At 33.7% G+C, this 14,801-nt stretch overlaps 1 protein-coding gene across 1 annotated transcript in view; it reads right to left on the minus strand.

Annotated features, from left to right (window-relative positions):
- Positions 1–6,155: 6,155 nt before the first annotated feature.
- CNBD1 (cyclic nucleotide binding domain containing 1) overlaps positions 6,156–14,801 on the minus strand; it is a 387,744-nt gene continuing 379,098 nt past the window's right edge. The window contains 3 exon segments of the mRNA XM_027089778.1: positions 6,156–6,355; positions 10,176–10,322; positions 11,897–12,003. Of these exon segments, the coding sequence (XP_026945579.1) occupies positions 6,156–6,355; positions 10,176–10,322; positions 11,897–12,003 (454 nt within the window).

Genomic DNA, 14,801 nt, shown 5'->3' on the forward strand with positions numbered 1-14,801 from the left:
TCAAAGGAGAAAATTAATGAATTGATTTTTATATAGGCCATAGAGGATAGATATGATTTTGATATGAAGTTAGGAGAGAAAAAGGTCTTTTAGCATTGAGCAAAGGGTTATAGCAATGAATGGGAATGTCTGCTATGGGGGAAGAGACATTAAGGGTTCAACCTGATTGGATCAAACAATATGCTTTGAGATGGAGAGAATACATAATGCAGATAAGTAATAACAAATTGTACCATTCTCAACTGGAAAGTCTAGACTTCATTAGAAAAAAATGGGTTCTCAATTTGAAAGCTCCTGAGTTAAAAGTTAAGTAGTTTCTTAACTAACTTTTAGAACCTATAATATGATAATTTGAAATATAACTCTACAGCATGTGAAGTTTCCCAAGCTTATTGATCACAGTTCCTGTAGAAACCCTTCTTAAACTCTCTTAGATCCTTTCCCTTACAATTAGAATGTGATCCTATACCTTATATGGTCTGGTGAACCTTACATCTTCTTACCACTGTCTACCTCTCCAGACTTCTCTCTTTACTCCCTCCTTATAACTGCTTCAATCTTCTTTCTGATATTCATGCCATAATTGTTCCCTTCTCAAAACATTTGTGCCTGTGCTTCTCCCTTCCGCTTAGAATGCTCATCTCCAGATCTTCATGCTACTAATTGGCTCTTTTTCAACATGCAGGTCTTACCTCAAATGTTGCCTTCTCAGAGAGGAAGAGGACTCCACAGCTAAAGAAGTACCTCTAAGCATTCTCTAGTCTATCACCTGTTATTTTTTTCTCACTCATCTGAAATAATCATTGGGTTTCCCATTTCTGTGTTTACTTGTGTATTGTCTATCTCTTCTCTCATCATAATATGAACTGATAGGATTGGGGCTCTTTCCAGATGTCATTCCCTTAGCACCTGGAAGAATGCCTGGATAATGCAGGTGCTCAAAATTATTTCCTAACTGACCAAATAATAGATGGATGAACGGATGGATGGATGGATGAATTTGGAAATCCTTTACTCAACCCCCATTTGCAAATTAGAAGATGGCAAAAGGTGTCTTTCTAATTTTTCCTTGAATTACTCATTCCGACCAGGTGACAAGAACATGCTCTGCCTGCAAAGTTACACTCATTCACCTTTTGAACTGGAAGCTGACCATACTCTGTAAAAATATGTAGACAGCATCTCAGTCACCAAAGACTTTGGCAAACTACCAAATTCTATTTTATTGCTTTTGCTCCATTTTGCTTTTTCAAGCCCCTTGACAATATTCACCCATTTTTCCACATCAATTTTAATCTCATTTCCTAATGTTGTGCTTCCCAGATAAACTTCTCTGGAGTCCTAACTCTTATTCTCTTATTATGCATTCCTGATTCCTGAATCTGACTTTTCAGATTCACCAACTGAGTATCTGCTTTTTCCCTATTCACTTTCTGACTCAGTCTGCTCTCAAGTCCCAGCAAAGCCTACATTCCCAGAGCACCTTAGTTCTAAATCCCTGTAGAGAACATTTGTTTATATATTTGTTAATTTATCTTTAGATATTCTGTTATTTTTTTCAAATTTGTCTTACTTTACCAGTTCCAATAAAATACCAACACACTAGTGTTGTTGTAAAGATTGAATGAGCCTATCAGAAACATCTAGCACAGCAGCACAACACAACACACAGCACAGAAGTCTCAGCAGCCACAGAAATATCATCTCTGTTATTATTTAATATTATAATTCCTTTCCTTACATAATTTCCTACATTTTCATCCAACATATAGTTAAATGATAAGCTATTAAATGTTTACAGGAAAGAGCAATTCCTCCTCCAAGAAATCTACATATCTCTTACCAACACCTTTCCAGTAGATCTAAGACCTGAAAATAGATGGACATAGGATCATGAATGTACTTCCTACAAGCAAATCAGGAAAGTTTGAAGGAAGAAATCAATTATGGCTGTGGAACAAACCTTGAAACTTTTAACTCAAATTTTCCTTCTAATATATGGTAACTATAAGCAATTTTGTGGGATTTTATATGCACTAAGACATTTAAAAAGTAAATAAAGGATGAAAATTTTGTCTTGCATGTTATAATGTATTTCATTTTCTTCTTTGAGACTTTGGAATGGTTTCTAAACTGATATTTCAATCTAATAGCCTTAATTCAGTATCTAAGATATAATAGCCTAAGAAAAGAGAATCTGTGTAATAACTATACTGAATATAAATACTTGCTTACAGTAAATTCTATGCCTTTGGAAAAGATGACCATCATGAACATTCTCAGTAGATTTACAGATAACCTTGCCTGCAAATATTTCTAGGTCATTTTCTATTAAATCTTGGTGGATGTTTATCTGACATAGTCTATTGGGGTTAATTTTGATTATTGATTTGTCTAACTTTTTGCTTTCTCTTTGAAATGTGCTAAATTCTACTTACCTCTCGTGTGTTAACAGACACCACACAGTATACTCTACGGCACTTGTTATGCTCTGGAAATATGTAACTAAACGATAAGCTGATTTACAAATATTTTTTTAGGAGATTTTTAAGTGTACTAATTTTTTTAAAACAGCTGAATTTATGTTTCCTCCATCTCTTGTATATACAATGTTCTTATTATAAAAACATACCAAAATAATTCTAAATCTTATTCTAAAACTTAGCATATATCTTCCTTATGCACATATATTTTCTTATTCCTAAATGTGCCTTGAACTTATTTTTGAGTACTATCTAAATGTTAAGAATAAAAAAAATTATAATGAAAGACATATTCATTTTAGGTCCTAATTTGGGAACTTTTACTTTTCTAAGAACTCCTCAGAAAATATTGCATTGTTGTCAGTTGTAAGACTCAGGGTAGCACTTACTAGTTGCTATAGCAAACTAAAATCTGGTTGCTTAATTCAACAAATGTTTGTCACTTGCACAAGTCTAATACTGATGTTCCTGGCTGAGCTACTCTTATGGGCAGCTCCATCCAAGAAGAGGATCCTAGAGTCCAATTTCCCACCATCATGTGATTCTGATATCTTGGAGCACTTCACTTCCAGACAGTGAGTGAGATCATGAAAGATAATATCTTTCATGGCCAGGCTGTAACAATTTCCCTCTATTTTATTAACCAGAGCCAGTTACATGTCTCCAACCTAACTGCAAGAGAGACTCTGGAATTTAACCTTCCTCTATGCTTAGAAAGAGAAACGGGAGATTGCTAAACCTCTAGTCAATCTCTGCCACACAGGCATATTGTTCTAGAACATGGTAAAAGAAGTAAATATTGGCAATGAGAACAAATATCCTCAGTGATAGTTTCTTTTACTGGAATTTTCCTTATTAGGATGTTGGTTTAAAAATCAGATTTTAAAATGTAGTATTTTCATTATTTGTGCATAACTGTACATAGAAGTGATTTTATTGAATTACTTACAAGACACATTTTACTCACTTAAATTCTTTCCTGAAAAATGAGTGACAGTCAATATTTAGCAGACAAGATGTAATATCAGAAATACTCTTGAAAAACACTCTGAAACAAGACATATAAAATGCAAAATAACTATTCACTTTAATTATTTTATTTCAGTGGCTATAATACATGTTGGATATAACTGCCTTGTACATATTGATAAAGCACAGTATTGCCTATATTTTGATTTTCTTTTTCATGAATTATTTGTAAGAGATCAGTATTTTGTAGGGGACTAGTTTTGCCAAATAATATAAATAACCAAAAGATAAAAACACTCTACTATGAAAGCATGTTTGGAATTATCAGAAGCTGTAATACTGAATTAATCAGGTATAAACTATTTTGTTTTCCAATAATTAAGAAATCTTTTGCAATATAAATATTAAGACATCAGAAATGTAATCCAATTATAAGTTTATAAAATTACATTTGTGTATATGTAGATTTGGAGCCCTTCTAAAAATATTGACACATACAGTTTATGGAAAAACTTGGCCTGAAATTTTATGTGAATTAATTTGAAAACTATGTTTAAAAAATACAGGACTTTCATCAATTTTGGGATAGGTTTGAACTTGCTATCTTATTAATATTGTATTATCTGCTAAACCAACAAGGCACTCTGGCAAGGCTTGGTAATTTCCTATTTTATTAGCAAAAAATTTGTAATAATTTCCTTTAATTTACAGACAATTACAATTCAATTATGAAGCATACAAAACATTTTCGAAGTTAAGACAATACACTGCCTAAAACTTATATGATTTGTCAAATTTTTGCTGAAAAGAAATTCATGATTAAGGTCTTATATAATTATAAGATTGAAGACTCAAAAACCTGTGAAAGTTAAAGACTAAAACTGAGCTAATTATTGTTATCAAAATGTTTCATGTCCAGGTAAGCAAAAGATGCATGATTAACTCTGTTTGTGATAATGCATTAAAGCCAAAATTCTGCCTGGCTTATTTCAAACTGTTATTTGTAGTCAGGGTCAACTATTTCAATATCACCTATATGGTTGGTGGCTTCACCTAAATCTATTGAGCTGATACTTCTATAATTCTGGGTCAGTAGAAGTAGTACTGGTCATTAATCATCATCTTCAAAAAAATCTAGTTTCCAGTAACACTTGTTTTTTTCTTGAGAGGAAAATACCAGCCAATATACAACTCCATTAATCAAAAACATATGTAAATTCTGCCTTTTTTACTATTGAAATAATCCATCTATCTACTTCTATATCAGATACTTGATGCATTTATATATTTTTAAATTTAAAATATATGTTAAATTCTGTTATAAGGTAAATATGTAATCATAACTAAAATTGATTAAAGTAGCAGAAATGAAAAATAGGGAAAGTAACGAAGAAATAAGAAATAATAACATGAGTTTATCTAGGTAAGGAAGCTACCACAAAGTCAAAAGTGACATTGTTCTTCTTCTTTTTTTTCTTTTTTTCTTTTGGCCGTGCAGGATCTTAGTTTCCTGACCAGTGATCGAACCCATGCCCCCTTCAGTGGAAGCGTGGAGTCTTAACCACTGGACTGCCAGAAAAGTCCCCAAAGTGACATTGTTCTTTTCGAATCTAGGAAAAGTAGAAAATGTCATGAATTGCACTGTCCCTAAAAAGGAAGGATGCCATTTCACAAAATGAGAGAAACTTGTTCTGAAAATCTAATGAAAAATTAATGTAAGTAAATTGACTGAACTTAAATCATTAAAATCATTAAATCATTAAAATATTAGGAATTTTAATAATAGGATACATTATTGATATATAAGAGAATGAAAGAGACCGCATATTTGTGGAGAAATAAAGTATTATGGGGACGAGGGGCAAATGGCGGAGGAGTAAGACATGGAGATCACCTTCCTCCTCACAAATACATCAAGAAAACATCTACATGTGGAACAACTACAGAACACTGGCAGGGGACCAAAAAGGCAAGAAAATCCCCACATAACTGGGCAGGGCAAAAGAAAAAAGAAGAAAAAAAAAGACAAAGGAATCAGGATGGGCCTGCCCCTCTGGGAGGGAGCTGTGAAGGAGGAAAAGTTTCCACACACTAGGAAGCCCCCTCACTGGCAGGGATGGGGGGAGCTTCAGAGCCGTGGAGGAGAGTGCAGCAACATGGGTGCAGAAGGCAGAGCGGAGAGATTTCCACATGGAGGACTGGTGCCAACCAGCACTCACCAGCCAGAAACGCTTGTCTCCTCACCTGCTGGCGGGGATGGGGGGTGGGGGTGAGGGCTGGGTGCTGAGGCTTGGGCTTCAGAGGTCAGACCACAGGGAGAGGACTGGGATTGGCTGCGTGAGGACAGCCTGGGGGTGCTAGTGTGCCAAAGCTAGATAGGAGGGAGTCCAGGAAAAAGCCTGGGCATCCCGGAGAGGCAGGAGACCTTTGTTCTGGGGTACTCAATAGATGGCCCACCATAGGAGCTTCCTTCCTGTGTGCTCACAGACTGCAGGGCAACACCTACGTGAGCGCAAGCCCTAGCCGCGGCTGTTATCTCGGACAACAGAGGCTGCCACCGTTGCCACCAAGCATCCTGTGTGCAAAGCAGGTCACTGCCAACACCTTCCCAGCAGCCTGTGCAGCCCGCTAGTGCCGAGGATCCCGCCATCCAGGGCCAACTTCCCCGGGTGAACATACGGTGCGCCTCAGACTCTTGCAACTTCACGTCGGCCTCTGCTGCCGCAGGTACTCCCCGCACATCCTAACTGTGACTGCCATATCCCTTCCTCCCCCAAGCCTCAGTGAGCAAGTGAGCCCTAATCCACCGCTGCTTTCGCCCCCTCTTGCCTGGGAGGGGAACAGACGCCTGAGGGAGGCCCACACGCAGAGGCGGGGTGAAAACCAAAGCTGAACCACAGAAGCTGTGCAACCAAAGAAGAGAAACGGAATACCGCTGCATGACCAGTGGATTAAATCCCGGCAATCGGCTTTGTAAACCCTACATCTATGGAATATCTGAATATACAATGAGAGCTCCCAGAGTTGAGGCTGTGGACTTTGGGGGCAAGTACACACAGGTGTAAGGCCAGATCAGAGCGTGAGCTGACCCCACAGTGGCCACAGCAGGTCCATAGACCTACCTAGAAGCATTGGAGGACTTCCTGTGTAGGTAGGGATTGGCTGTGACTCACTGATGGTGCAAAGACACTGACAGCTAAGGCCACAGGAAAATATTACTACTTCTTTTTTGTTGTTGTTCTGTTCCTTTTTTATTTTTCTTTTAATTTTTATTTACTTGTTATTTTCTTTTCTTTTTTATGTTTTATTTTTAACTTTTTTTAAAAGTCTTTACTGGAGTATAATTGCTTTACAATGTTGTGTTAGTTTCTGTTGTATAACAAAGTGAATCAGCTATACGTATACATATATCCCCATATCCCCTCCCTCTTGCGTCTCCCTCCCATCTTCCCTATCCCACCCCTCTAGGTGGTCAAAAAGCACCAAGCTGGTCTCCATGTGCTATGCGGCTGCTTCCCACTAGCTATCTATTTTACATTTGGTAGTGTATACATGTCAATGCCACTCTCTCACTTTGTCCCAGATTACCCTTCCCCCCCACCATGTCCTCAAGTCCATTCTCTACTCTACGTCTTTATTCCTGTCCTGCCCATAGGTTCTTCAAGACCATTTTTTTTTAAATTCCATACATATATGTTAGCATATAGTATTTGTTTTTCTCTTTCTGATTTATTTCACTCTGTATGACAGACTCTAGGTCCATCCACCTCACTACAAATAACACAATTCCATTTCTTTTTATGGCTGAGTAGTATTCCATTGTATATTTGTGCCACATCTTCTTTATCCATTCATATGTCAATGGACAGTTACGTTGCTTCCATGTCCTGGCCATTGTAAATAGTGCTGCAGTGAACATTGTGGTACAGGAGAATTCCAGATATCAGTAAAATTAAGGTAGTTGGTATGCATAGTTTTAATCTAAATGATGTGAGATATAAATTCTGCATCTGGACAAAAATACATTACCTTCATAAACTAACTTACCAGTGGCATTATATGAAAAAAATGAATGTACTTATATTGCTTAAACTTAATAATCCTGTTCTCATTTTTCTTTAGATGCTCAAGGTAATATCTGAGAAGCATGTACACAGATTACAAAACAACTTATTTCCTATTTTCCAAAAGTTAACAACGTAAATAAACAAAGAAATCACTCTTCAAGTCCTTTTAAATACTGTCAAACTAATTATTGAACATCTTTCTCTAAGATTGTATATAAATAATTGTATATATAATTTTCCAGATAAAATATGTAACATTTATGCACTCTTTTATGTTTCTTGTATTCTGTTCTACTTATCCCAGGTTGAGATATGGTGAACTTATTGCTTCCTTTAGGTATTTTCTAAATATTATTGATAAACTTGATCATTTAAGTGATGTTGGCTCTTCAATATGGGTGCAGATAGAGTGTGAACTATATACCTGAGAAAATGTCTTTTTCTCATATGTGGATTACGTTGCCTGCACATTCTAACCTATAAAAGATTGTTATATATAGTAAAAAAAAAATGAAATTATAAAATGAATTACTAGAAAACTAAATGTTTAATTAGTTTCAAAACATGTCAGTAGCTTTATAACATCTGTCTCAAATGAACAAAATACAGAATAGAATTTAAAATATGAACAACACACACAAAAGCACAACTAAAGCTTATACTACGCCATCTATTTGAATTTCAGTTTGTCGGAGGGCAAAGAAGATTCTGATACATGCTTGAAAGAAGCACTTTCATTTGTGAAATATTGATTTACATAAAAGAGTCCACAGTGTATTTATTTACCTTGCAGCAGTTAACATAATTAGTACAGGAAAAGAAAAACTTAGCCTATGTCAAGTGAGAATATTATAACTATAACTGGTGGTCTGTAATTATTTTTAAGTGATATGAACCTTGAGGGGTTTGGTATTTGAATTTCACAGAGGGAAAGCATATTAATCAGTGCTATTTCAAATGTATACCTATTAAAAATGGATACATGAATTTGAAGTTAAACAAAATCAGAGTTAAGAAGGTAGAGTATACATATTCTGAGATATTAAAATTAAAACAAACCTTGAAATTCAGAAAATAGAACTCAGTCAAATCATACACAAGTAATATGGAAAAATTCCTAATTGAGCTTATTTAAAGCAAATCTCTCACCCATGTTAATTTCTATAAGTTTCTAGATCTTTTAACCATTTATATTTCATATTCAATTGCATATCCTATCTGAATATTTATAATGTTTGGAGGGTCAATCACAGGTGACTGCACAATTATTCTTCTAATATCACTAGAACTCTAAAATTTCAACATCATTTATTATTAGAAAAATGCAAATCAAAACTACAATGAGGTATCACCTCATACCGGTCAGAATGGCCATCATCCAAAAATCTACAAACAGTAAACACTGGAGAGGGTGCAGAGAAAAGGGACCCCTCCTACACTGTTGGTGGGAATGTAAATTGGTACAGCCACTATGGAGAACAGTATGGAGGTTCTTTAAAAAACCAAAAATAGAACTACCTTAGCACCCAGCAATCCCACTCCTGGGCATATACCTGGAGAAAACCATAATTCAAAAAGATACATGCACTACAATGTTCATTGCAGCACTATTTACAATAGCCAGGATATGGAAGCAACCTAAATGTCCATCAACAGAGGAATGGATAAAGAAGATGTGGTACATATATACAATGGAATATTGCTCAGCCATAAAAAAGAACAATAATGTCATTTGTAGCAACATGGATGGACCTAGATATTGTCATACTGAATGAAGTAAGTCAGACAGAGAAAGACAAATATCATATGATAATGCCTATTTGTGGAATCTAAAAAAAAGGGATACAAATAAACTTATTTACAAAACAGAAGTATGGTCACGTATGTAGAAAACAAACTTATGGTTACCAGGGGTTAAGGTGGGGAGGCAGATCAACTGGCAGATTGGGTTTGACATATACACACTACTATATATAAATAGATAACTAATAAGAACTTGCTGTATAGCACAAGGAACTCTACTCAATACTCTGTAACAGCCTATATGGGAAAAAAATCTAAAAAAAAAAAGAGTGGATATATGTATATGTATAACTGATTCACTTTGCTGTACACCTGAAACTAACACAACATTGTAAATCAACTCTACTCCAATAATTTTTTTTAAATAAAATAAAATTTCATATAAAAGTTTAAATACTGCAATCCATGGAGCTTCATATACACTTGATCTATTGGAAGATAGTACACACTTGACCTGAACCAGAAACACTTAAGCAATGATTTTATATATATATATATATATATATATATATATATATATATATATATATATATATATATATATATATATATTCCAGAAAAGGAGAAAATGTTGCTATTAATGGTAACTTGGGAATTGGCAGAGAGATTTTAGTAATTTAAAATCAGTCTTTTAAAATATTGCTAATATATTCTAAAAGTAGCACAATTAAGTCAGATAGACTATGAAGTTATAAAGGGGGTTATATATAGATATGCTGTCTCTGTAAATAACATACATACACCCATACTTACTTGAGTGTCTCAATTTGTCTGCAAAATATGTCTACTCTTGCCCAAAACTCATCAAATAAAATGGTATAACAGTTGAAATAAAAGACATTTATGTATTTACCAAGTAGGTCCTTATCTTCAATAATTGCCATCTCAACATCTATTCCAGTAACTATTGTGTATGTGAAAGGAACTTGAAGAACACTAATCTCACCAAAAGACTCCTTCTCCTTAAGTTGACCCATATACACAAGTTTCGTATTTTTTTCTGTAAGAGATATAGTAACTGATGTTTAATGAAACCACTTTTATATAATGGATAAATAATTTTGGTATATGGTATTTAAAATAAATTAGCAGTTTCATGCAAATCAGAGAACATTTATTTATATATGTATTTAAATTATATTAGAAAAATAATAGATTGGTGAGAACTTCAGCATATCTAAGACAGTTGAAGACACTGTAGTTTAGTGATCTAGAAATTAAATGTGTTAATACACCAAGATGTTTATGAAATCTTGAACTCATTCCATTTTTTAAGGTCCTAGGATACTGTTTTGTAAGCATAATTTAGCATGCTTTGTGAACCATTTGTTACCTCAATTCCAGCTGCAAGGCACAGTTGTTGAACCAGCAGAGAATAATGAAAATAAGCAGAGTGCCAGGAATGGAACTGATGAGATGATTAACTGCAAAAGATGAGATTCTACCCTAACTTTTTCGTATAAATAAAAAAAAGAAAAATGGAAAGTGAGTTTGACTCAGGTAACTAGCAGTTTAAGTCCAAATAAGGAATTTTGTGGAAAAGATCTGACAGTAGTTTCAATATGCATAGTTCTGGAGAAAAAAATTGAAACTCCAAATTATCTTTTCAGGGAGAGCCCAACAGTATTAAAACAAGGATGAGCTGCTGAGCAGTAAGATAAAAAAAAAAAAAAAATAGAATGTAGCCCTCAGGGTAGGACAGTGACAGAACTCAGAAGAGGTAAAAGCCTTTACTAAGTACCCTGGGGTCAAAAGCCAATAACTAACTAGTTGATATGCCACTTATATAAATGGAAAATCTTCACACTGCATATGACTAGTACAGCAAAATTCAATGAAGTTTGCATATTAAATTGAATTACGTTGAAGACTGCCTAACCAGCCAAAATGGATTAGTTCTAACTTTTCTGTCACTATGTATTAGTGTTTTGCCTATTCTAGAACTTCATAAAACTGGAAAAATACAGAATGCACTGTTCTGAGTTTGACCTTTTTGCCCAACCTAATGCTTTGAGATTCATCCGTATTCTTGTATGTATCATAAATTCTTTCTATTGAGGCATGACATTCCAATGAATGAATATACCATAATTTTTCTATCCATTCAACTGTCAATGGATATTTGGATTACCTACAGTTTCTGACTTATGAAGATTCATGTAAGTCTTTTTGTAAGCATATATTTTATTTCTCTTGAGTAAATATCTAGAGTGGAATTTCAGGGTCATATATTAAGTGCATTTTAACCAATCTGATATGCTTATAGAAGTACTTTGTTGTAGTTTTAATTTGCATTTCTCTGATAAATAATGATGTCAAGCATCTTTTAATGTGCTTCTAGGTTGTTCCTAAGTCTTACAATTCAATATATATTACAACTTATTTTACATTCCTGCATCTTACAACTCAGTAAAAAGAAGAAAATAAATGCAACAAAAATTAGTCAAAAATTGAACAGCTACTTCACAAAAGAAGACAATTAATAAATGACCAATAAACACAAGAAAACATGTTCAATATCTCCTATTCATTAAGATAGGCTAATTGATTAAAAAGAATACATAAGTTTAAAACTTACCACTTTTCTTGATTGTGGTTTTGAAAGTCCTACAATACTTCTGCAAATCTTACAATATCCAGAATTAATATAAGCCACAAAAGAGATTATATTTCCACTATCACTGAACACAAAAGAGACAATTCATTATTTCACACATTTTTATAAGAAATTATTTTAGATATTTTGACAATAAAAGTTGACATTTAATTCAACAACTATTGAGTAAATTTCTTAATGAATGACAGTTTATAGGCAGTCCTCTGTATATGATAAAAATTTACATCTGAAAAAAAAAATTTACATCTGATATTTATATCAGCAACTAATACAGAAGTAAATATTGACAAGAATTTGGCAGTAAACTGTATGGTGGAGGAGAGGAAGATGAGTGTGGGGCAAGCCCCAAGCCATAACATTTGCTGATTTTCATGGTGTAGATATTTTTACCATGGCTAGTTTGAAACTGCCAATGGTTTAACAACTGGCTCAAAAAAATCTCTGAATATTTAACATTTGGATCTTCAGAGCTCAAAGTGTATAATAAATAAATAAATAAAAGGTTATTTGTCACCAGTCATTTATTTTGCTTAAATAAAAATTTATGGTAACTCTTCTACTGTCTTATATTTTGTTTCTTACAGCCAAACAATTATATTATAAAGTTATCTTCAAATATCAAAGTATAATATAGCTGTAGAATTATGTGTAAACTGTATAGACATGGGAATTTTTTCACAGATCCTACTCTTAAAAGTAAAGAGTAGTGTTTTGCCAAGATGTTATCTGATTGTAGAGACTGTTTTACTTCTTTTAGTCAATCAGCAGGACATAAAGGAAGGTATAGAGTCTCCTGGCAATTGTTACAGGTAAGAGAAGCATGCACTTAGTACAGAAACCCATTATTTTTAACTGTTAGAGCTGCACTACTGTAAATCTTTTCTTGAAAGTCAAGCCTTCCATAGATCATAGAGAAGCATACATAATATCAAAGTGAATAAAGATCATGGGAATTTGTATTAAAGGCGTGTTAACAATGGAAAAGCTGAATCACTGCAGCAAAATGTATGAGGCAGTCTCACTCCTTATAGGGGACATTTACTGCCTCAGTAATTGTCTATGGTCTCTGTACTAATCATAGAAAATGTTTATCTTAATGAAGACAACACAGCAAAACCATTTTCATCTAGGTAAGCAGGCTGAATTTAATGACATTAAAAAAATGTCTCATCACACTTAAGAAATTTTAAATATTACTTTTTGACTAGAAAAACAATCATACCAATGCCTGTAAAAACTTAACACCTTTCTCTTTTGTTTCTTAATTTTATTTATTTAACCTCTAAACCTGTTTCCCATTACAAAGAACTTATGCCAGTGATGTCAAGATAAATGTTGTCATCTCCATACCCTTTCCTCTTGGGTTACATAGAAAGCTACGAATAACATAGAAAGATCCAAAGGATTATAACACAATTTTAAATGAAAATATTTAGTCATGGACTATATAAATGACATTTTATTCATTATTATTTAAAGGTAATATTCAGGAAATAAAGTTGATTTATATTTAAAAACAGAGTTTCAGTTTAGGAAGGTTAAAAATTTGGGAGATGGATGATGGTGAGAGTTGCACAACAACGTGAATGTACTTAGTGTCACTGAACTGTACAATTAAATATGGTTAAAATGGTATGTTTTATATTATGTGACTTTTACCAAAATAAAAAAAAAATTAAATAAGGTCTTAAAGAGCCTCATCAAAACTCAAACTCATATTCTAAAACCTGAAAGCATTAGACCTTTATGAAAAGAAAAAACTTGACTTTATCTTAAAAGTAAATTAGAAAGAGAAGAAAACCAGAAGGATTCATAGAAAGTGAATACCATGTATTGTTCTTTTCCTTCCTGTTGTTTTTCATGTGCCAGGAAATAGTCACAAGTCTAATAAAACTATTTTATTCCAATTTTCAGATCAGTTAGAAGAAGTCATGATAAGAAGGATAATTCCCAACTGGCTATTAGCATCAACACTGGGACAGTTAAGGTCTCAGTTTAAATGGAAACTAGTGATTAGAAAGATTGTTAAAGGACATCTTCTTAATTAAGATAAACTCAAGTCCATTAGCCTAACAGACCAAAACACAGTTTTGGAGAAGTGTGTCTGAGTATCAGCAAGACTGATGCAGCTTCAAGCAGAACATGCATTAGCTTAATGGATACCATTTCTCCTTGTAAAACTAGAGTACTAGGAAAAGAACAATATAAAAAAAATAGTGCTAATGAATGCTACTTTTGAACTTTAATATCAATTTGGGGAAACATTTTTGAACATGTTTTCCTTATGAATATATTTTTTGCTTTCCTAAAGTGTTAAGAAAGATCTTGGTTAAAAAGGACCTTGCATTTACTGAGTATTTCTATAAGGGTCCATACTAATGAAACTTTAACCAATATTAAACACTACTTATTTTAAAATGTATATTTATATGAAGATAAATAGTATTTATGGATAAATGGAAGCAAATCCTGATTAGAAATGCATATCAGAAAAATTGAACACTGATTAATTATATAATTTCCATTTATACTATACCTTCTGAATTCATGGCACATTAAGATAGGTCATTCTTCTAAAGTATGAGTACTATATGTAAAATACTGTCATGCATATTAAATACCTGCCACTTTGCATAAGAAATTAAAAATAAGTGAGTTACTTCACTCTGTATGACAGACTCTAGGTCTATCCACCTCATTACAAATAGCTCAATTTCGTCTCTTTTTATGGCTGAGTAATATTCCATTGTATATATGTGCCACATCTTCTTTATCCATTCATCCGATGATGGACACTTAGGTTGTTTCCATCTCTGGGCTATTGTAAATAGAGCTGCAATGAACATTTTGGTACATGACTCT

The sequence above is a fragment of the Aethalodelphis obliquidens genome, unplaced genomic scaffold, assembly GCF_003676395.1.
Source record: "Aethalodelphis obliquidens isolate GAN/ISIS:26980383/991018 unplaced genomic scaffold, ASM367639v1 scaffold68, whole genome shotgun sequence".
Taxonomy (NCBI): domain Eukaryota; kingdom Metazoa; phylum Chordata; class Mammalia; order Artiodactyla; family Delphinidae; genus Aethalodelphis; species Aethalodelphis obliquidens.